A 25,292-nucleotide genomic window follows, 5' to 3' on the forward strand; every position below is an offset into this window, starting at 1 on the left:
GCAAGGAGTTCCAAGTCTTACTATAAGATACCTGCAGCACTTGTCCATGGGTTTGTAGCAATAGGACAAGGGGTATTGGCTTTAAACTAGAAGAGGATAGATTTAGATTAGATATTAGGAATAAATTCTTCACTATAAGGGTGGTGAGACACTGGCACAGGTTGCCCAGAGGAGCTGTGGCTGCCCCCTCTTTCGGAGTGCTCAAAGCCAGGCTGGATGGGGCTTTGAGCAGCCTGGTCTGGTGAGAGGTGTCCCTGCCCATGGAAGGGGGGTTGGAACTGGATCATCTTGAAGGTCCATTCCGACCCAAACTGCGCTATGATTCGTTGGTAGGCATCATTCCAAATAAAATAATTTCAAGTATAAAATAACAGTATTTCTTTTCATAAATTAATATATGTCAGGTTGCATTTCTAAATGCTAGTATCTTGCCTTGTTTCATGGTAAATGCTGGTATAAAAATAGCTTCCTAAAAAGGTACAGAAGTACTGGAAATATATTCCATAGGCTTCTCCTCACTGTTGTTGTAGATACTTACAAAGAGCTTTTGTATATTGAGAGTGTACAAATGGCAACAGCCTTAAAGCTCTGATAAAGGTTTGGGGAATCTTTTTTAAATTTTAATTTGAAATACGAGTGGTCTAGAAAATAACATCATGGGAATTCTCCCCCTGCCCCCCTTATCATCAGATATGTTTATTAAAGAAAAGGAAATGTTTGGCCCTACTACAAAAGAAAGGCAAATGGACTCCTATGATTTACTGAAGCTCTCAATGACGAAACACTTCATGCAGCCAAGGTAAACCAAGGTGGGCCAGTAAATGATCAAAGGTTTGTTCCCTGAATTACACTGGCAGTTCATGAAGCAAAACAGACTTTTTTTTAAAACACCACTCGAGTTTATTCTGCCACAGCTTCCCTCCCTTCATCTTACTTCTTTTTTGTGAATGCCACTGGTCTGGAAGTTTGATATTAAACCCCAGAATAGAAAATAAAGTAGGAGCACATAACTCTGGAAGTTAGTAGCTATGGTTTATAAGCCATTGGTCTTAGAATGGGTCATCAGTGCTACCTGAATGAAATGGGTGATACCATATATTCATTTAGAAGCAGGTGTAATGGGGACAATTCCAATCAAAACACACTGTTAATGAAAGCTGTAAAGATTTGTTCTGCATATGAAATTCAAGTTATCAGAATAGAAGACAAAATTACTTTTAAAAAAGAATGTGTTTTACAGTAGAAGACTAAAAATGATGCATGCAGTAACAAATGGGGCACTTAAGAACAATCATCTTTATTCTGAATAATTTGAGTGATCACAGCTACTTTAGCACCATGAAAACATTAGACATTCACTTCTTACCCTTCACATGAAGCAGAACTTTAAAGAATGGAGTTAAGGCCAGCAAAATGTATATCCTTTAATATCAAAAACAACATACAAAATATGATGTCTATAAAGATACTTAAGCATGTCGGTGTTATCAATAACAGCACACATTGCAGTAAAAAAAAAAAAAAAATCACTCTACTCTTAGCATACACGGTTCCAAAACATTAAAAATGTTGACACTCTACATATGATATGTAAAGGCATACTGAACACACGCTCAAGTTCACTACTAGAAACTTATGGACTGTCTGGAACTGTAATGGTGCTGTGCTCATGAACACTGAAAAACACAAATGCAAATAATTACTTTTTCCTCAGCTGTTTCCTACATCCCAGTGCTACAGCTCCTGTAGTTAAAGGCAGAAATGTTTGTGTATGCCCTGGTCAAAATACATTGTATTTATATATATATGTACACACACACACACACACACACACAAACTCTTAATATCAGAGAGCCAGTTCTGACAAAGGAGTTAAGATGCCTAAAAGCCACTTTCTGTAGCACTTCCAAATCCCCAAAGGGGAATTGGGCCCCCAGCCAGGCAGCACCACTGCTCCCTGCTCAGAGAGGGTGGCCAAGCCCCGTCCTGTGGGCTCCAGCACAGCAAGCAGCAAAGCAGGGAGTGGCCTGTGCCAAGAGAGTGAGGACCTGGCTGCTTGGGCTAACTTGTAAGGAGTGATTCCCATCCCTAGATACTTCCTTTGGGGCTGCAAGGAAGCATCTCCCATCCCTTTGGCATGAAGCAAATAACGGAGCAGGGTACCCTTGCTTTAAAAAGGTAGTGTCAGGTTTTTTCATCATAAGTATGTGATCAAAGCATTCACCTAGCATCTGTGAGAACTCCCTCCAGGACTCCTGTGAGGTGCTTCAACCTCACATCTCCCATTTCATAAAAAACTTTGCCTCGTCTATCAGGCTATGACTACTTAAAGGTTTCATTAATGCAGGGAGGAAGTTTGAGAAAGGGAGGCTGAAAAGTATTATCTGTACTCAGTGTGGTGTTCATCAGCTTTGAAAATCCAGTGTCTCCTAAGGGAAGGGGGGGGATGTTATATATGCCCAGACAACATACATGGAGAGCCCAAGGAGAAAGACATCATTGCCTTCCTCAGCTGGTACTGCCTGGACCCTGAAGGATGGCCACAGAGTGGCTGTGCTATCTTTGACTTGAGTAATATGGGAAGGTCTGTAAACAGTCGGTCAAAGTAAACTTAGAAAAAAAATTCAGGTGTTAATGCTGAGCATACAAAGATCTGGATGAAAAAAGCCCTCACTAACAGTATCTTAATTTTAAAGTCTTAGATTGGGACTCATACAGGTCCTTCAACATGTAGCCAGAATAGATCCATCAATGCTTTTTTGTATCAATTATATATTATATATTGTTGCATAGCTTAGATGTAAGAATGAACCTGAAGGTTTTCATTATTTCAAACACTCTGCTGAACAGATACATTAAGAGTTACAAGGATATCAGACCTACTGAAAAGATGTGGCAGCCATACATAAAACCAACCCCTTGCTCAACATTTGTCTTGGTTACAAGAGCTGATAAATTACAGCATCAGGTAGGTCTGGAAGTTTCACCCTGCTGTTTGAAGTGAAATTCTTTCTACCCAGTTTCTTTTAAAGCTTCTTAATCTGAGAACAGTAATTCAGAGTTTTCTGAATGGAAAAAAAAAAAAAAAGACTCTGTTCCTAGGACAGGAGAGCAATATCTATTTAAAAAGTACTGGAGGAATACATCAGATTGATACAAGGGTTTTCTTGAACTAAGCTACTGTTTTAATTTTAGAATCTACCCTACAATAAGATTAAATCTGACATGAATTAGGTCATCAAAATATGAGTTCAGCAGGTTTTCCATTAACAAAATGAAATTTTCCTACAAACTTTTATTTATATTTACTCAGTCTAAATAAATTGAATATTCTGTGCTTTTCTTCCCTCGTTTTCAGAATAGTGACCATCTCTACATTATTCAATCACTTTTTCAAAGATGTACTAAATAGCAGCTATTTGTGTTGTGGGTTTTCTTGCTTTAGGTTGGGTTTTACTTGTTTGTTTTGTTTTTTTTTTTTAAAGGAAGATCTTTTTAAAACCACAGAACATACAGAATCCAGTAGCTTTCTGGGTCCCTCAATGGTTCGTTAGGCTCAGTGCTAACAATCTGAACATTACTTTTATTTCAGCTGCACCTTATCAAACTTTAGGACACAGTCTTCTTGCTCTTGTGGCAAATAAAGATAATTTTCTGTTAGACATTTGCCCCACAGATGCAAGCTAACAGTGAAGATGCTAGCAGAATTCTTATACATTCATTTACCTTTTTTTTTTTTTACCTTGTCTGAAATTTCAGGTTTGTTTTTTGGTGTGTTTTTTTCTGAAGTCTCAATTTCAGCATTGTTGTTAGAAAAAACAAACAAGCAATCAAACAAACCAAACACTGGCATCAGAAACAGGTTCATTATCCCGACCATCATCAGACCAGCACAGCCTCTTGCCCCCTTGTCTGGCACTGGCTGGTTTTAAACACAGCAAGCTCTCCTAAAGAACTGTTCACACATCATCCCCTCTTTCTGAAGTCCCTGGTGTTCGTAGGGTTTTTTTAAATGCTGTCCTTCAAATCTGTGAGCATAATTTACTTATTTAGTTACTCGAATATGAGAGTTTGGATTTTTATGTTCAAATCTATTTTTAAAGTGTATGGCAATAATTAATCCAAACTACTGTTATACTGTTTCTGTATCATTTTCAGAACTTATCAACAATTATTTATATTCTCTCCCAGGTAGTTTATATACATAAAGAGCAGCAAGTCAGGAAGATGCCACAATTGCAGCAAGATGTCTGGTCTCAATGATTTCAAATTGTATCAGTCTTTAAAAGCAGCCTTGTTTTTGGTTAAAACCTCAAAGCTAAGTGACATGAAGTGTAAGATCTGTGATGAGTCCCATTTTTCATAGCAGAGCAATAGGAAAAAAAGAGGCTTTTACCATACTTAATCAACACCTTTTGTATTGCCCAAGTAGAATATAATACTGAAAAATATAGAAATACTCCAGAGAAGAACAGCTTGAAGTGTTAACATAATTTTTGTAATGAAGGCAGCAGTTTGTAGTAATATATTTAACACTACTATTAATATTTTAATGACATTTTTAGAAGCGTTTATGAGGTGCAGAAGCACAAGTCCTAGTGAAGCTAAAGGAACATTTGTATCACAGATTTGTTGGGCTTTTTCCCACCTCCAAGTCCCTCCCATACACCTCTAATATTTTAAGATTAAACTCTTTTTATACCTCACTCATGTAAAGCAGGGATTGAGGTTCTGCAGTATAAAAAGTATGAGCTTTGGTCTCAAATAATTAGGATGCATTGCATTATTATATTTGAAGGACTTCTATAAGCTTTTGTAAGTTGACAGATGTAAACATTCTAAGCAGTAGTATTGCTAACATGATGTTTTATAACACAAATGTGCATAGGCTTTCTGAGCAATTTACTACAACTCTGGAGGAAGAAGAGTAATAGAAAAGACAATAAAAGTTGTAATTTTTAAATAGTGTGTCTCTGGTTTATGTAAAGCACAGATAATTACTAATTAAGAAAATGCACTTCAGTGTCTATTTTGTCTTCAGATCACATTTAGTTTTCTCTTGGCTACGACACTTCTGAACAGGAAAAAAGCCATTTAGAACTGGACATGGAATAAAAATTATTGTAAATTCCACTGATAAATTCCATTGCTGATCCATATCCACAAATAAATATACTTGGAAGTGTTTTATGATTAACTGGAAAGCAGTGTTGTGATCTCAAAGGATTATGCTTTCAAATATTTTTCAGAGAAAAAGGATTTCAGAAATACCTGCTTGACAAACAGTGCATAATGCCTACAAAACCATCAGTACTAGGGCCAAGTCTAATATGTTAAGCAAGAAATAGGGCATAAAGACATTTCATATTTGAATAAAATATGGAGCTATATCCTACAGACAATTGAACACAGCTATAAAGACCTATAATAAACCTGCATGTTCATTTAGTGCAAAAATATTTAATTGGTGGATATCATTTTAATAGCTCGTGTATATTTCCAAGTTAAAAACAACTTATTATTGCACTTAGAATGTATTCCTTAAAGCTGTCTTCTTTCCAAGAAAAAGAACCACCTCACAAGTACAACAGAATAACTTGAAATTTAGTCTAATTTACCATACTGCAAAGTATTACTGTCCATATAATTTCAATACTATCAGATATTCTGAGATTTAGCTGAGAAAGAATACACATCTATATGTTAATAGCATGGCCTTCACCAAATAAAAAAATATCTATCACTCACAGTAGCATTATTTCTCAATGTGTTTACACCTGGAGCTTAATTTGTGCATATTTAAAACCTGTGCCCATCAAGAAATTTATCCTTAATGTTCTTTGTTTGGGCTACTGTGAAAAGGTGAATCAATGCAAGAACAGGTGAAAGTTCAAGGAAACTGAGCAGGCTGGGATATTTAGCAAAAATATAACAGACATTTAATAATTTAGCTTTCTAATGATTTCACCAACAGTCAAGGGAATCAAAAAGATGTATATTTGTATTCTTGATATAGAATTGTAAAAGACTAAAATAAAATTCAGGAAACAAATCAGTGACAAGAGCTACTACATTTCCCAGTATAAACACGCACAGGTGTGCCTGCATTGGATAGACTATAAAAGTTAATAAAGAATTCTGGGTCAGTGAACCAAACCCAGCTTCTACGCTCCCAGAAATAACTCGTGATGAATTAGAAAAATATTCTCTTCACACACAGAATCACCACGCATGAACACACTAATGCCATAAAACTTCAAATACCTTGAAAACGTGGCTTGAAATCAAAGTCTCACCCAAAAATGTTCAAAGGTATAAAAGATTCTTAGAGCAGTTTTGCAGTTTGAGCACTAGTTCATAACTTCTTCAGTCTCACATATCTGTATCTTCAGCCAAAAAGTACAAGTCTAGTTTCAGTAGAAGGTTGTCAGTCTGGTATAGGAAAAGAAAGCATCAAAAACCAGATTCTGTTTCTTTGACTGACTTTTCTGTACTGCCCGATGCCAAAGTGCTTTCATTTTCCAGCATTTTCTCATTAGTTTCTCCATCAACAGGTTTTGCTCTTTCTTTCAGCTTCATCCGTTCGTGGACCCAGGGGATGAAACATAAAATGGCACCACCAATGAGGGGAGGGACTCCAGCCAGGTAGAATGCTACATCGTAAGTCCCCAGGCGATCACGGAGCAAACCTGGAAAGACAAAAAGTTACCACTGATAAATAATGGGGCCTCAGGAATCTACCAAAAAAAAAGTGTCTTTTCTTTGGATTCAGAAACTTGAGAGCTAATATAGATTATTATAACCTCTCATCTGACTACCTGATGCCCAAATAGGGGCAGAAAGTTATTCCAGAATTGATTTTAAGACTCTAAGTTTTAAGAATCCAGTGTGTCACCAGTTGACTGCTTAATTATTATCCATAATGAAAACCATGTACCATATTCCCTATTTTGAAAAATTTTCATTTCAGCTTCTCCAGCACTTGAATCTTGCAATGACTTGGATAAATTCTCTGGTTTTTTCATGTATTTGATCAGGTTGCCTCTTAATCTTGATAAGATTAAGATAAGCTAGATGTATTGCATATACTGTATTCCTGGTAGCCTCTCATTAAAAAGTGTGTTTTCCAGCAATTCACTCTTAACTGCTCTGTCAAGACTGCTCCCGTTTATGAAAATTAACTTAGGTATTAATCACTGTAATAGTGTAATATCCAGATCAGGATCACCTGGTCTGTGCTAATCTAGATTTAAAAGTTTTGTTTTATAATGCTGCATAGCTCAGCTGCATCTTACTAAGTATCTTTCAATGCACTCACAAGACCTTAGGGTAAAATTCGACTGACAGTCATCAGTGGTAAGGACTACAGCTTAACCTATTTCCACCTCCCAAAGAACTTCCAGAATCCATGTTCAAAGCCTGTACTTTGTCAAAACAATCTCCTGTGAAAGAACGTAAAAAAAGCCAGTGTTCCTTCTTATAAGAAGTAATTAAAGTGATTGCAGCTTTTAACCTTATGATTGGTTTTGTGTCAGCATGAACATGAACCATTTAATGTTTAGATTCTAATTTGTAGTCCTTCTGTAACACAATCAACATCTAGGCTGTCACACCTCAACACCATGCAAAAACATCAGATCCTCAATCTGACAGGAATTTATCTTTCTTTTGAGGAATGTTTTACATCTGCATAGCAATAAAAGAGACCAAATAAACTTTAAGGAGTACAGTAAATTAAAAACCCACGAGGAACAGTTAGATTTACCACATATTCTGGAGCACGTACTGAGAAAGCTCACAGTGTAAGAGCACTGTATATGATGCAGAAAAGGGAAATATGTCCAGAGATTCGTGCAACCACAGAGATGTATTTACAGAGCATATCTATACTTACCTGCAATGGGTGGACCGACTGTCATAGGTACTGACATGAATCCCAGTAGAAATCCTATAGCCTGGGAGACATTCTGAGCCCCAACCAGCTCAAAGGCAATAGGAGCCATAATGCAAATGAAGCACCCATCAAAGATGCCCATGAAGAGACAAACAACAATGAGAGCTCCAAAGACGCGGCACAGTGGAATCATCATAGACATCAGGCCAATAAAGAAGAATGAGGCCACCTGAACATGACCAGAGGAAAAAAATTAAATGTTGCATCAAATAAGTGAAGACAAAGACAACTGAAGAGTTTTCTTGCATTCATAGTGAATTAAATTCTCTGCCTGTGTTTACCTGAAGATTAAGCAGTCTCTATGGATTAGAAAGTTAAACACCAATGTAAGAAAAAGACATATAGGTCATGACATGCAATCAAGTTCTACTACCCAATTTTTCAAAACACATTTGTAATCAACTATACTAGAACATTTAGGCTACATTTAGAACATTAACTACATTTAGGATTGCCACTGTTGTAATCTTAAGTAAAAATAAAAATTTTAAAAAATCAATTTTATGAGTGATTAATTCAGGGTGCTTATATTCAACAGAGGTGGTATTTGAAAGCCTCATTTTTCCATGTGAAGGTATCTTGCTTTATACCTGTAGCCATGCATACTAACAAAGCTTTTCTATTATCCTAGATTATTCGTTTGGAGCTTTTTTGTAAATTAACTGTTTTTCAGGAAAATGAAGAAGAATTCAGAATAAAATTAGAAAGGTAAGAGATTTGTTTGTGCACCATCCAAGCACCAGCATAGGAATTCAATGTCCCACCTAACTGCACAAACATGTTTTCCAAACAAGACATTGCATTAGTCACTTGTAGAGTACTAAAGAAAAATAAAGTCAATTATTAGACATCACCTCTCTCCCCAGCCCCCATCAAATAAATTACTTCAATAGAAAAAGTCTTTAATCAGACAGCTAGGTGAAACCTAATCTTCAGGACAGCATAACAATTATTTAAGGTAATGTACTTGACTTAGCATACTAAGGAAAAACTGTTGTGAAGAATCTGAAGTATGGTAAAGCAACAGAAGAACTGAAGAACTGGGCTTCTTAGAACTTAAGGATAGAATTGAAAAAATTCTCAGTGTATTCTTATACAGAAAATACAAGTATTGTTTGAGGTGAGTTTCTATCTAAGTAGTAATGTGGTTATCCGTAGACAATATTTGTATTATCTTATTATGGCAAAAACAGCACTAAAACCAGAATCACTACACTTTGTATCCAGAAGAGACAGAATGCATCATTCTGTTTCTAAAGATACAATTTATGAAGCATAATCCAGGAAAACAGGTCCATAAGAAAGAATGCGCAAACAGAGAGATAAAGGTTCAACTTGCTACTTGTATTCTTGTAAGCTGCTCAATTATGAGACAAGAAAGTTCTGAGAGGAAAAAGGTTTCATTTGCATCAGTCAGAACTAAGCCTTAAATATTTTTGAATCAGGTTTTCAGTTCTAGCTATTCAAGGCCAAACCCAAAAAAGCTTGCAGTTCTGCTGCGTTTTGTATTTGTGCTTTGTAACTGTGTAAAATCTCAATTGACACCTTTTCACTTTTTATCTTAATATTGGCATTTCCTGAAAATCTAACAATGGGCATTAAAATCAATGCAAATGAATGAGATACAGTCCCAGTCTCTCTCATCAGGGAATCCAAATTTATGTAACTATGGCAACAAATAACTGCATCATCAGAAAGGCAGTTCTTTCATAAGAACTATTTTCAATAATGTAGTACAGATGATACCCATTAGATGTCTCCCTTGTTATTCATTTTAAAACAACAAAACAAGAACAGGGCACTGGTTGGTAACATGCAAGTTACTAAATGAATCTTTTGCAAAAATCTACACTAACATTGCTGCTTTCTCAAAAATTAGTATTTATAAGTGTGAAGGGAAAAAAGGTGTATACCCTCCTTTATTCTGTAGATTCATCATTTCTGGAAGCTGCGACTTTTAGCAATAACTTTCAGCTTTTGCATTCAGCAAAATCTCAGCTAAAGACTTCTTATATTCCCATGGCCATACCAGTGTGCTCTATGCACAGAACATACTTCACAACAAATTATCACTTATCAAAGGTCAAGATCCAAAATCCTTACTGGAGGAATATAGGAAAAAAAATTAATCTTTCTGCAACCATTACGAAATCATGGGATAAAATAGAGAAAGCATAATCTAAAAAATCCACAAGGGTCTTCTCCCTCACATACTAATAATTAGCAATTTCATTCCCAGCTGGAAACATCCAGAAGGTGGTAGACATGTTTCCTTAGCATCACCAAGGGGGGAAGGTAGGGAGGGAGGAGAAAGAAAAAAAATCGGATTCATAAGCTTTAAACCAAAGGCTCCTAGTAACAAAAAACATTTGTTGAGTTTCCTATAGTTCTGAAATTCCTCAAATTTGAACTTCCAGACAGTTAATTCAATTTATTTCCTAGTACCTGCAACCAAAGCCTTAACAACTTTTTTTTTTGTATATTCCTTCAGAACGGTGTGAAGACATACCTGTAAATAAACTTTTTTTGCACCAGGAATATAATCTGCAATTCTGCCAAAGATCAATCTGCCAACTCCTGAGGTAATGCCCAGACACAGCAGAAGTACTTCTTCTGGCATGCTGTCACCAAATCTGTCTTTTACGTGACTTATCTGTTTGAAGAGAGCATTAAGAAGGTAAACTGGCTTTAGAATTAAAAGGAATATAAAACTTTAGCAAACTAGGGTTAAAGAGTCATCTGTGAATCTCAGACTTACAAATAAAGCTACAAATGGTCGACTAAGTTATTCTAAAATCTGTAAAAGCAGAGTAAGCTTTGCACTGGCTATATCAGTATTAAGTGCAATACAATAAAAGAGATCTGAAAACATGTTGTTGTTTTATTCACAATTAAGGAGAATCTAATACCAAGAAAACTGAAGACAACTCAGAAACGTTCTCCCCCACCACATTTAGTTTACTGTCACAGATTTAACATAACACAGAATCCACAAAGGGTGCCTAGGACTGGTTGCTTCACTGGCTGAGGCATCCTGTCAGGTCTGAAGGTGCTGAATGATCAACCAGCATCACCACAGAACAGTTCTGTGCATTCAGACAGAGACACACAACACCAAACTTTACAGATAGCTCAAGGCAGGAACAAGCAGCAGAGGAACAGAGAGCTGGAGGCCTGACAATGTAAGCATGAGGCACTCATCCAGACTGCCTCATTCTGACATTCACCATCACCACAACCTCCAGGGGCAAGGAGGAAGAGGAACCAGTCACAGGATCAAACACAACACCAAGCACTTCCAGGAGAGGGTGCAGCTACAAAAGCAATGAATAGGGCAAACTGGAAGATTTACTGGCCACCTAAAGAACTAAAGCAACTGACCCATTGTCCTGACAGAAGATCATCAACTACAATGTGATGAACTACCAGTTATCAGCAATTCCAGCCCTTCAACTCATGTTAAAAAAAAAAAAAAAAAAAAAAAAAAGTGCTTTTTTGTTTCTTTAGGAGACTGGGGGCGGGGAGGTTTACTAGGGACAAGGGGAGCTGTGCATGTTTCAAATCAACCAGAAAGGTCAGCAGTTGCCCATAAGAAAGATTTTCTACTCAATCACTTTTTGCAATACACTTGGCAATATCAAATATGCCAAAGTGGGCATTAGAAGATGTAGAAATCGTTTGCACAGTCCTGCCATCTCTGTGCTCATAAATAGTTCCTAACAAGTAACTGTAGACTCCTGGGTGTGAAGCAGCAGAGATCCTCCTTTTAAGGAAAGAGGTAGAAAAAACATTTGAGAGATAAAGTGACCACAGGCTGACAGAACTGGATAGCAAAAGCTGCAGACACATGCTGTGATATTAATTCTGATTATGTGATATCACTTTGAATTAGAGAACCCTTATGCTCCCATCTATAAAATGGAAAAGCTCAGCGTTAGTCCATGCTTCTAGAGGAAAACAGTCAAGATTCTTTCCTGGCATGAGTGTTAATACACCAGCAAAGCTTTTTTTTCCAACATGAACAGGATTTGCTGAGTGATGGTGATTTCTTTAAGAATAAAATCAGCTGGGTTTTGTTTACATGTCACAAAGTCTATTAACTCTAATATTAATTTGTCCAATATAATTGATTTTGTCAAAGGAAATAAAAAAATAAGGGTTAGTGGTTTTGTTTTTAAAGAATAGCTTCTAACCTCAATTGAAAACAGATGCTTGCTCTATTTTTGAGGCCTTGTTGTTTTTTTTGCTCTGCTTTATAAGACACATTTGGGAACAGAATCTGATGAAATTTTTCTTCTGGAATGATATTTAAAAATAAAGATAACCTGATCTATTTATTCCCTTTTTCTCAGAGGTCAGAAAGGGAAATGCTGACAGTTTTCCCACCCCTACCTTTATGCACCTCTCAACACCTGCTGGCCCAGCCAGCAAGAGAAGCCAAGGTTATTTTCTTTCTTTTTTGTCACCTGTTCCAGTTCCACGGCTCTGCTGCCTCTGGTTTGTTTGATTAGCAGACCTGATACATCAACTCCCCAGCTGGCTTTTCAAGAGGTAAGATAAAGCTCTACATCTAGATAACTATTAACCCTGCATCTGCAACTAAGTACCTGGGTTTCTCAAAGTAGCACTCCCAGGGGGGAAACACTGTCCTCTCTTGATGAGGGAAAACACTGGATCCATCAACTCCTTAAGAAGGAAGATAACCACTACTTATCTCCTTAACTTAAAATACCTAAACTAGTTTTTACTCCTTTAGATTTCACTCCTCTTAAATGCACCATAAAGCTCCCAACTAGGTGCAAGGAACTTTTTCCCCAGAAGGGTGGGCAGCAGGCAGTGGCACAGGGAGCTGCTCAGGCTCCTTCTGTGGAGGTTTTCCAGACTTAGGGGCACAAAGCCCTCAGCAACCTGCTCTGATCTTAGAGGTGACCTTCTGATCCTTAGCTGCATATTCAATCTTCACTGACACTGTCATTAAGCAAGCTGTAAGTAATAGCAGTATTATTAGCCAAATGTCTGAAAATAGAACTATTCAGTATTAACTCAGTACTCTAAGTGTACTCATTATGGACTTGGAGACATTTCTTGTAGTAATGAGTTAAATATATCTATTTATTTATAATGATATATCAAACTAAATTCAGATTTCCACAGATTTTTCACTCACAGAACTACCCAAAAATCTCATGATGGGTAATTACTTGTTAACTGCCTCAGGCAGCATCTCATGCATTAATGCTTTTGTTATTGCAGAATTATACAGGCTGTAATTATATGACTCTTTAGGCATTATCTACAGCAGTAAAATAGATTTTGCCTTCTTTTGCCTTTTCTCAGTAAGGTAGCTAGCTCTTCACTCTCATTAGAGATGCGTGCATGCTGGATTGCAGGTCTGATTTTTCCAAACGTAGTAAAGGTCTCTAATATTGCCTAAGCCAATGAGTACAAGATTTTTCCAAACTAGCATGGCTTCTTTACTGTTTTAAAATAATCATTTAGCTTTGTACAATGCAATTTTCCAAATAGACATAGACAGTAGACAATATAACTGCATCCCTGGCACCAGCATTTTACCTTATAGCCTTGCTCTCTACCATCAGGGTAATATATAGAAACACAAATCTTGTTTGTCTAAATTCTCATTACTTTTAGGATAAAACTAGAAGAAAGATTCATCACTTGGTAGTGGCTGGAATACATTTAGATACACCTGTCTTGGCTAACTTCAACCAAGACCCTTATTTTCCAAAGATCTTTCATTTAATTCACACACATTTCGGCTATATCCACACCCTGTATACAAGACAGGGAGAGCAATCTGAGTATAGCTCCAGTTCTTTTTTTCAAACACAAAGAACATGAATCTGAAAGAAGTGGTAACAAACTGGTAAGAAATAATTGTCAGCTGTTTTCCTCCTTTGTGTATTATGGTTTGGAAATTCCCAGTCAAGTAAAGCTTTAGTGGGCTAAATGCAATGCAGTCTTTTCTCACCAAGAGACGGCCAACAGCAATATTTAACCTAGAAAAGTTTGAGCACATAAAACTCAGCTTTTTCAAGTCTTGATGCCAGTCTTAATATCTGACATTATCCTTACAATGGTTCTGAAAACGGAAAAAAACAAAGAAACAAACAAAGCAACCTGTACAGAGTACTCCTGGTACCATTTATAAACAGGAGTTATTATTCCTAATTGCTCCAAATTAACAGTTTTTTGAAAGAGCTGGGGGAGGTTCTCTTGGTTTTGATTTTGCTTTCCCAGACAGGAAAAGAACATTCTACACAAACAAACTTTTCATTATTCACGCTTTCCAAAAATGCATGAGTTTGGTAGAAATCCAGGCAAATCTGTGTTTCCTGGGATTGCAAAGTGGTGAGGTATGCCAGTAAGTAAAAAAGATGGAGCTTTGCACAAGGTGTCACATGAGTCTAAAACATAACCTTGCAGGCAAAATGATCAAAATGATCAGACTGAGTCTACCATAGTGCTCATAGTATAGAACCTGACCTGAGGTATAAGTTCTTGTAATATCCAGAACTGTTTTAATACTCTTGTTTTTTTCAGTACTAATTTGCCCTCTTACTCTTGCAAGTTTTAAATCCAGAATTCAAAATAAAATTCAGACTTGTATAATATGAGACAGCCATCAATCTAGGCATGGCAATACCTCCATAATCTATTAGTTTGATTATTTCTGTCATGGCCTTCAAAACCCCATTCAGTATTATTATAAGACACGATAATCTTGTCATTCCCTCACTCAAGTAATATTTTTCCCAAGCTGTAAGTGCAAGAAAAGCAAAAGAAAAAAACTGTAAGAGTATAATAAGCAACTGACAAGACAAAAATGGAGTGGGTATACGTAAAAAAATTATGGTGGTGATCATCTTTAAGTCTGCAATCAGATTTTTAAAAATTCCCCAAACTAAAAGTTTAGGTTTATTTCGCTTGGATCTCCTGAGAAAATAGCAGCCTTGCTCACAATGTGTGGTTCTTTTCTGTACTGTTAATGCCATCACTCAGCTGTCTCCCTTCAATTAAGGCTCTGAGCAGGTGCTTGAACAAATGGACTCTTTCACAGTCTTCCAGAAAAATATTAACTGTTGCCTTGATGATGATACACCAGCAACTTTGCAGTAAACTGTCCTGAAAAACTCAAAGTTTGAAAGGATGGGCTGAAAAACAGAGCTTAAAGTAACTCTGATTGTAGCACTCTTCATTCTCTAACCTAACAACTCACCACAAAAATAGGGAGCAAGGTGGGGGAGGGGATCAGAGTAAGAAACTTGATTGCCAGAGAACTATATACTAGGAACAGGGTGAATCACTTAATGCAAATAAATTTCTGTTCCAGATTCCAAAGAAGCTTTTACTGGCCAAAACTAGGAAACAAACCAGCATCTCCTGTATACCTAACACAGATCCCTTTTTCAGGGAGTGCCATCATTCTGAGATGGATACAGTGGCATTTTTTAGTAATTAGGTGTCATCATATTGAAAGATATTAATACAATAGTGCAAGAAAGCATGCTGGGGATGGAGAAAAGCCTGAAGAATAGGGGACTACCCCTACACTGCAGCTAAGTAGTCAGGGTCTTTCCCTCTTCCACTGCACTTTATTGCTCAGGGGATTTTTAGGTCGTATTCCCCTGCAGTAGCTCCTGGAAGTGCAGAGACTGGATCCCATGGGTGTCACAAGAGACAGCACAAAGAAATAGGCAAAAGGATTCTGATGAATTGGAGTGGCTTCAGCAGGAGCCACAGGAGAGATGAGGCACACATGTATCTGCAGCAGCTTACAGTGACTGAGAACAAAGATGAGAAATAACGCCAGGGATATGCAACACCTGAAATGTTGCATACACATGGGGGACAGAGTTAAATTGTCAAATAACTTACCCTTTTCAAGCATCTTTTAAAATCTATTCTTATTTGTGACTACAATCCATGGATTAGTTTTAGTTCTATCCATTCCTTGTGGCCCTAAAGCAGTGTTTCCTGGGCCCACTTTACTCTCAAAACTCAACTAGGCACTGCGTCCAAAATAAGCTACTGTCAACAAGTCCTAGAGAGTTACAGTAAAAACATGTTAACTGAAATGTCCAGAGTGACAGCAGGAAAAGAACCAAAGTCAGAACTATCCATAAATATCTACCAGGTAACCAGGTAACATCATAAGCTTTGTGGGGGGAGAAAAACAAACCAAAAAACCCCAAACAAACAAACAAACCCACCAAACAAAATCCCTGATTTCTATTACATGGCAGGTAGCAAAAGAGGGAAGGACAGATCCAAGACATCTTGACCTTGGCCAGCGCTTTGAAATTCTCTCAAACAAAACAATTCTCATAATCCAGACTGGAATACATGACTTAAGTGGAACAGCTGTAAAGATGGATGCTGGAATGTTTGGAAAAGCTGTTCTTAATTAGCAATTCATTGCAAACCTGAATTTGCCAAAGTCAGCTCCGTAAAAACTTCTCCAAATCAACCACTATTTAACAGTTTCATTAATGATATGGAAAGTGAAATACAGAATACACTTATTAAATTTGCAAATTACATCAAATTGTATTGCAAGCACTGTAAAAAAAAAAAAAAGTCTGGAATTGCGAATTACCTTAGCAACCTAGCACCTCAATCAATAATCTAATGTAAATTATTTTCCATAAAAATGAGGTAAACAGTTATTTTTTTAATTACATGAAGTAAAAATCAGATGCATGAATACAAGATAGAAGAATGACCTGGCAACAGCTCTTTAGAAAGGGAACTGAAGGCTTAGCAGATTAAACTTGAGCATATTCTAATTATGTCATCATACTGTAGAAGTAACAGGATATATTAATTCATGACACAATGTGACCTTCACATACTGCCCAGTATGAGTAAGGCCTCGGCTGAATTACTATCTCCCATTTTGGACACTACTCATTAAAGACCTGGACCATGTGTGCCAAGTCCAAAAGAAAGATGTGGCAATAAGCAGGAATTTGCTAAGCGTGACTTATGAAAAAATACTTTATTTTTTAAGAAGTCCCTTAGCAAACTAAGTCTGTACTCAAAAAGACAGGTAAATTGGATAAAGTACTGGGATAAATCCAGTCTTACTTTCTATTATGTATTAAATGATTTGATGGATGTCCCACTGTAGTCACAAATACATAGTTAATGAGGGTAATAACTTGAAATAACTTGAAAACTTCTGCTGTACACTTGCTGAGAAATAACCTTAGGAGTAAGGAAAGCAATTTCCTGACATCATCACTTAAATTTTAGAAGTGTAATGCAAGTAATTATTTTCAATTCACTGTGGCATTTACCAATGTGATGAAGTGTTATCAGTTTATAATTTATGTAATAAAACAGCATATTATATGCTAGGCTTTGATTTTAAAATTATGGAATATCAAAACTCTGCATTAAGATACATCCTTTACAAATACCCAAAGTAACAAGAGAGTACTTCACTAGCCACTGATCGTTAACATTATATGCATTGGACTTATTAAAAAATACTTTGGCTAATTGTTGTAAACACAATTTAAGAGGGATTCTCAAAGCAGCTAATACAAGTGAAGCAAATGAAGCCTAATACAGCAAGTTCTCTATAACTTTAAAAGCTACTAGTATAATTTGATTTTGTTTAGCATACCTAAGTAAAATGTTAATGCAAGCATGCTGCTACACATCCAGTTTAGTCTTAACTTAGAAAAACAAAGACATCCATTGTACTCCTCTGTCTAGTGATGATAACCTTGGCCTTGACTTCCACACAAATAAGGTCAAACTTCATTAGTCCAAAATAATAGAACACAGGGAAGAGCAATGTAATAGACATAAGCCATTTGTCCAGAAATAAGTGTAAAAATATACTAGCAACTGATTTTATTTTTTAAAAGTAATAACTGTTAATAGCTATGGTCACTTAATTTAAATACCTAATTTCCTTCCTTGTTTTTTCATAAACTAGACTGTGCTGCAAATGCTACATAAATTTCATAGAAAGCATATATTTAGCTCCTGAAAATTCAGTTCAACAAACCTACTTAAGGTAAGCTTTCAGCTGACGAAATGGGACAAGTGGGACAAACTGTGTATTAACCTATTAAATGAAGTAGTAAGTGGAAAAAAGGAAAGTGATAGCACCATTATAATACAACAAGCAAGACTGTTATTAGCTACAGTATTTACATATCAAGAGATGAGGTCTTCTCACTGATTACCTTAAGATGTCTGGATTCCTAACCAGCAGAAAAAAATTGTGACTTGAGAAGCAGTTCAGAAGCCTGACCCTGATGCTCCAACCTCCTCTTTGAAGAAGCTTCTTATTCTTTGAGCCAGAAGATTTAGTCAGTCAAAATAAAGGTTTTGAAGACAAGTGAAGTGAATACCCCTCAGACAGAAAAACATTTTGAAAGACAGCTATGAGACTGATTCAAGGTCTCTGGAATATGCCATCCTGAAAAACTTAGTAGGAGAGAACTCACTCTGCCCAGGTGGCCAAGAACACAAATGGCATCCGGGCCTCTATCAGGAACAGTGTGACAAGCAGGACCTGGGAAGTGATTTTACCCTTGTACTCAGCCTTGGTGGGAATGCACCTCAAGCACTGTGTGCAGTTTTGGCTACCACAGTATAGGAAAGACATCAAGGTGCTGGAGAGGGTACAGAGAAGGGCAACTGGGATGACTAGGGGTCTGGAGAACAGGTCTGATGAGCTGTTCAGCCTGGAGAAGGTTGAGGGGGGACCTGATTGCCCTCTACAACTACCTGAAAGGAGGTTGTAGTGAGGTGGGTGTTGGCCTCTTCTCCCTATTGTCTAGCAATAGGGCAAGAGGAAATGGGTTCAAGTTGTGCAAGGGGAGGTTCAGATATTAGATATTAGGAAAAATTTATTCACCGAAAGAGCGGTGAAGTATTGGAACAGGTTGCCCAGATAGGTGGAGTCACCATCCCTGGGGGTGTTCAAAAAACGGGGAGAGGTGGCACTCTGGGAAATGATTTAGTGGGTATGGTGGTGTAGGACTGATGGTTGGACTCAATGATCTTGAAGGTCCTTTCCAGCCATGACGATTCAATGATTGTATGTTCTGCAACTCAGAGAGGAAAATGACAAAGAAACATTGGAAGGTGGACAAAGATCAGAATGAACATGTTTACTTCCATCAATGAAATTAGCCAGGAACCAAGAAGCTTTTCCAAAAGGATAGGTTTCCATTTTACATAATACCTCAAGTTACCTTGTTACCTCAAGTAAATTCTTCAACTCAGCAGCAGAATTAATAAGACTATCAGACAAGATTGTACAACCCATTTGTATTAAAATAAAGCATCTATTACAGTAGCCACTGCTACAATTTACAAACATGGAGACTGTATTGCTTATCTATCGTGAAGAGAATCATGATAAGCAACTAACTTGATGGAGTTAACTGGTTAATAAAATAGGGATTGATTCATCTACCTACATGTTATAATGCTATTGTTGACTTCCTTACTCCACAACAGAATTTGTACTGTTTTTATCAAGTCTCTCAGGATTATACTCCTCAAACCACAGAATTTAGGCGAGTAAAACAAAAACACGGATTCTCAAACCTTAGAGCATTCATAACACATTTTTAATATCAGACATCATCTACTTGTGGGAATGCTCATAATCACCTTAGCTTTGGTAAAGCTGGGTGAAGTGCCTGTCTCATTCTACTGGGAAACACAAAAGAAAACACTTGCAAGAGAGTCAGTATTAGATGGAAGTCCCAATACACTGTCAAATATCTACCAGATCAGGGCCCAGAGAAACTGCATCAAGTAGTCACACTTCCATTTAATACACAGAGAGTTACAATCCTAGTCTCCTTCTCCAAAACCACCTCTCCCTTCCCCTAGGCAACATTTTGCTCCATAGTGATGACAGATTTAAACTAATCAGAAAAGAACCTGAAAAACAGCTCACACCTTGACAATTACTGGCAATCAAATGGGCAAGAACTAGATTCCCAGATTTCAAAATACATGGAAAGAAATTCAGAAGTCTGAATAAGATTTAAAAAGCAAAGATGGTTTCTGTGCACCTCTTGGAGCAAAAACTAGACCCAAGAGCTGGTCTGTGATTAGTTTTTTTACTTTGTTTAAGAATAGCAAGAAAAACACATCAAATGTGATCACAGACCTCTGGGCACTTGTGGAGCTTGAAGAGTTTAGATCAGTTCAGGTGCTTAAATCATCCAAAGACAGGATGCCAAGTTTCCCCTTAAAACAGTGTTTTCAAGCATTTTTTTAAAAAGCCTCAAAACCAACACAACAAAAACAAAAACTTCAATTTAATCTGACTTTTACCTATGGTCCACTTACTATTAGAATACTTTGTATTGTGCAAGAATATATTAACTAATGTGCTGTTAGAGGCTGATCCAAAGGAAATCATAATGCAACTCAGATCTTTCAATCTGCATCATTACCTTGACCTGAGCAAGACTTATCTTTTGACACCATCTTATTGCTTTTACCTGTATATACCTTCCACCTAATTTTTTGTAAGCTTTCACTTACTTTTACTTCTTAAAAAACCCCAGAAAAATATTAGTCTTATTCTTTTCAGTTTCTATTCTTTCCATACTTATGATTTTTTTTTTTTTTGGTCCTCCAGTATTTATCTGGAAATCAGCTTAAATATGTTTTTAAAACAATTCCAAGTGTGAAATAATTTTTCTTTTCCCACCAACACCCCTATGTCAAAAGTGGAAAATCTAGCTGAGAATAAACACTGCCAGGTCAACACTGAGGAACACTGGGAAAGAAATAGGTGCACAGGATAATTACAGAAGTGGATAAAGGGGGAAAATGTCACTAACCTGAGCAGTCAAACTGCAGCAGATGTTGAGATCTGAAGGGAGATAAATGCAAAGATTAGAAAAGCAAGTAAAGTATGGGGAGCCACTGAAGATCTGGGGGCTCAGAGGTATAGTTCCTTAATCATTACACAGGACCTCTAAAAAAAAACCAGTGCCTTGTTAGTCTTCTGCTGGAGACAGAAACATGGTAGGTTAAGCAGATGAGAAAGGTAATAGTGCTTGGATTGGCAGCTATACCTACAGTTTTACCTTTTTTAGATTATCTACACTGCAGAGAAATATGTTTTTGACACAGTTACCTGTTAGTATTGGACATAATTTAAAAGATACTATCCTATCATTCCAAAGCAGAGTAACAGCAGATTCTGGGAAACAGAAGATGTAGTAGACAAATGACTGATGTAGGGAACAGAAGAAATAAATAGGTTTTTTGAACAGTAGCAGATAAAAGTAAGTGAATGTAGTGATGGAGGCTGACGTCCTTCCAGTTTGACTAAAAAAATCCAGACATATCTATTAGATATTAAACATTACTTTACACAACACTTTAAAAGGAGGAAATTTATGACATAATAAAAGTGGTTCAAAAAACAGAGACAGTACTTACCTTATAAGAACCAAGTTTCTTCAAAATGTGCTATATGTATACACTTTACTGTGGTTATGCATGTGTTCTATGCATTTAAGTTCAGAGATTTTTGGTTACTAGAGTCCACACAGTAAACATCATACATTTCATCAGGCCTTGCACTCAGACAGAAAGGAAAGCATTTATATCTGTGCTTCTACTTGTCTGCACTGTCAAATCCAGGGACATAGGACTTAAAGGTAGGAGAGCGATCTGAGATTAGGACTGTGCACACAGAATGCACAAACTGAAGAGCTTCACTTACTGCAATGTACATAACTCCTTTCTACTATCAGTCCTTAAGCAGAGTCCTTGCATCTCCCACTGCAGAAAACAGAAAGCAACTACCACCACCTATGTGGAGATAACCACTCTTACAAGAACAACTGGAACACTGATTTCTCAAATGAGGACTCAATCTAGACACATCACCTCTGCCAATATTTAGAGAACACAACTTGACAACACCTCTATAAGCCCTGCCTACTGTAACAAAAGGTACAGAAACAATTGTAAGCAATGTTATGGAAAATGACATGAGCAGGGTCTTGTTGAGCAGAATGTCAGCTACTGCAGTAATATTCATCCTGACCTTCATATAGCTTGTCCACATACAACAGTTTAGATCCACTTGGGGAAACTTGGGTGGTTTCTATACCTTTCATATTTTCCAATGTAATTCTTCTTAATGACCCAAAGCTTTTGCTAGGGGTGGGTGCAGTTTACAAGTGGAAAGTATCTGTATCCCAAGACAGATTCTACTGAGGAAATGGTTTGAAAAAATGGCCAGGCACACACCATTTTTTCATATCTTACACATAAAGCACACAAATACAGAACACAGGCACTCCACACAACTGCTGCTAACCAAAAATCTCTACACATGCAAACATGTAACCATCGTGGAATCTGAACATGGATAAGCATTGAAAGGAGAATTCAGCTTAACTTAGAAAATTAAGATAAGGACAACAAAGCACGGTGAGAAATATGAAAATCTATTTTTCCTGAGCTGTTCTGAGTTTTAAGAGTACAGTCAGTTTCATGGTAACTTTCACATTGCTTATTAAAGGGTAACTTTGTATACATGCCTGTAACCATAACTAAGCAACAAGCCTAATTTTCAAATAGATATAACCATTTTCTAAGAGTATGCCTTGTCTTTATTTTAAAAAGTTTAGACTTAGAAAGTAGACTATCAATACACATTTTCATCACATTGTTGACCAGTTATTTTAAAAGTAAAGAGTAATAAATATTTGCCCTATTTTGTTTAACTATTCGGTTGTTCAGTTCAGTTTTTCATTCTCCACAGTGTCTAACACTAAGACATGACTTATCATTAGCAAGAGGCATTTAATAAAATAATTGCTAAACCAAACCATGTCTTTGTTTGAAACTGAATTAATGGAGGTATTGTCAATATCCCTAGACAAACCACTACATGACTGACACTTTCCACAGAAAGAGTTAAGATTATATCCTCAGTCCCACCAGTATTCCTTAAAGTGGCTGAATATTGCTATATCAGCTCAATACTGGGCCATTTTTTTTTCCTGAAAAACAAATTCTGTTTATTATTTATTAGCAGAACAAGCACAGGAAAAGAAGTAGCACAGAGACTACGTATTACTTTCTTTCCAATGTACTTAATATTTAAATATACTTATTTCCATGTGAGATAATTCCGATTTAAAACAACTTGGAAGGAATGCTTTGTATTATTCCAACAGTTTGCTGTTGTGGACTCACAATTTAAACCTGAATGTACTAAGGTTTATTTGGCTATCTGCCTATTTTAGAGAGACATCAAAAGAAAAAGCTCCCAATCACTGCTATTTAGACTGGTTTTAAAATTGAGAGAAATAACATTATTTTCATTTACTAATGCTATGAATTACCAGTTTGCTATTCAACAATGTGAATTAATGCTAAAGTATACAAAAAAATTAAGTCAAAACCTATTTGTAGTGTTTCTCCCAACACAACTCCACAAAAATCATATGGAATGGAACAACTAGTAACAGAATTTGACACCTATTAAACTGGGATAATAAAAGCTCTCTCTTTTTAGTTGTCCCCTAGAAGAACCAGAAGGAATACAACGCTATTTCACATGCAGCTGATATCTACCAGTTAGGGACTGGTAATTCTTACCAGCTCCTTGATATGAATCTTATCTTGCATGCCATATAATTGGTTTGCTGATTTGTTTAATTTTAGTTAGAGTCTAATTCATGAGTAGTTTATTTTCTTTGGTTTTAACAGCTTTTACTCTATCAAATACAATGCAGACAGTTAATGCTAAGACCTGACCAATACTAGTATTCCAAAGCCCAGAATAAGATTTCTTTCTTACTGCAAGTAAGAAAAGCTGCCATTTGTCCGAGATCCTTTTTCCAGTATTGCTACAATTTCAAAATGCAACATAGAATGGAACAACAGTAATTTTCCTTTTCAAAAGCTGAGGAAAGTTATCTCTGGTTTGGCAGATGTACCAGCAAAAGCTGTGGGGTTTTTTCCTTATAGCCTTTCATTTGTCTGTATGTACATACTTTTACATACTTCTGAAAAGACAAACGTGTTTATCAAAAGCAGACAAAACTAGGAAAAAAACAGTCCAGAGTTATCTGCTGCTGTTGACCTATCTGTGTTGAAGGGCAGAATCCATGTTGTTCCTTCATAAGTACTGGTATTTTCACTCTCCTAAGTAGAGCACCAAAGAGAATTTGAGGTTTTAAACTGTCCCCGCAGCATACATCATTGCCCACCAGCAAATAATGCTATGGTTCCTCACTTACTCATGTTTTCAAAAACATAAGTAACTCTTAATTAAAAATATTTTCCCTCCTCGTCAAAAATATTAAATTTCAGTTGAAGGGATGATTACTTGGTTCAAAAAGAAAACCTGAATTCTCCAACAAGTTTAGGTTTATGTAGAAATAATTACAGAAAAGATGGGTGTAGCAGCAAGAAAACTTGATTCTTTAAGACCCAAGGAGTAAGCTTGATAGTCCTACAACTGCATCCTCCAACCAAGTGACTCGAATTCCTGTTTTCTGCCACAAGAATTTCTGCTTCTAAGGATACATCTGTTCTTGGTAATCACATACAAAATAATTACAACCTAGTCTTCAGTATATGACCTGCAGGTATTAAACTCTTCTTATTCTGATCACATACCCAGACTGAACATTAGAAAAAAATCTTAGACATTCTGGAAGTGAAAATACTATTTAGGAAATTCAAGTTTTAATTTTCCACTTCAACATTAGTAAACTTAAGGATTATTTTATTAAACTATTTGTATGTCAAGCTTTCTGCAAGATTAGAGAACATTTACATACTACTTAATGGACCACTTACATAAGCAAACAGAAATATTATATTGATGGTACCTACGTAGTTTCTTATCAGTCTAAATAAACACGAGGCATTTTATTCTAGTTCTTACTGTTTCTTACCATACCTACAATATTCACCAATAAAAGTTTGGTTTAGGCTTTAAACTTTAGGCTAGTATTTCACAGCATGGTCAAGAGTCCCAGGGAACATAAGTACTCCAGCCCTACATGTATTCTTTGTGTATATTGAGAAGTGCCTAAGTTAATTTTTGGACAGAGATCTTAATCAAAAATACTCAGATGTTTTAAAAGATTAAAGAAAAAATTCAAGCTATTTTCCATTTAATAATGCTATCTGCAAAGCAAAGAATGTAATCTAAGCTTCTTGTTTAGAATAGTTTTACTTAAAAGTAGTAGGAGGTTACTGCACATTGTTTAAGATTTTCTTCTTTGATTTACAGGAATATTTAGAGACAAGTAAATTAAAACAATAACTTGAGGGCTTCACG

The 25,292-nt window shown here is 36.5% G+C and overlaps 1 protein-coding gene across 1 annotated transcript in view; it reads right to left on the reverse strand.

Annotated features, from left to right (window-relative positions):
- Positions 1 to 1,273: 1,273 nt before the first annotated feature.
- Positions 1,274 to 25,292, reverse strand: part of SLC16A10 (solute carrier family 16 member 10) — a 68,814-nt gene continuing 44,795 nt past the window's right edge. The window contains exons 4-6 of the mRNA XM_030446591.1: positions 10,464 to 10,607; positions 7,895 to 8,123; positions 1,274 to 6,689 (exon numbers count right to left, since the gene is read on the reverse strand). Coding sequence (XP_030302451.1) covers positions 6,454 to 6,689; positions 7,895 to 8,123; positions 10,464 to 10,607 — 609 coding nt within the window. The 3' untranslated portion in view covers positions 1,274 to 6,453. The remainder of the gene's footprint in view (positions 6,690 to 7,894; positions 8,124 to 10,463; positions 10,608 to 25,292) is intronic.

This window comes from Calypte anna, chromosome 3 (assembly GCF_003957555.1).
Source record: "Calypte anna isolate BGI_N300 chromosome 3, bCalAnn1_v1.p, whole genome shotgun sequence".
Taxonomy (NCBI): domain Eukaryota; kingdom Metazoa; phylum Chordata; class Aves; order Apodiformes; family Trochilidae; genus Calypte; species Calypte anna.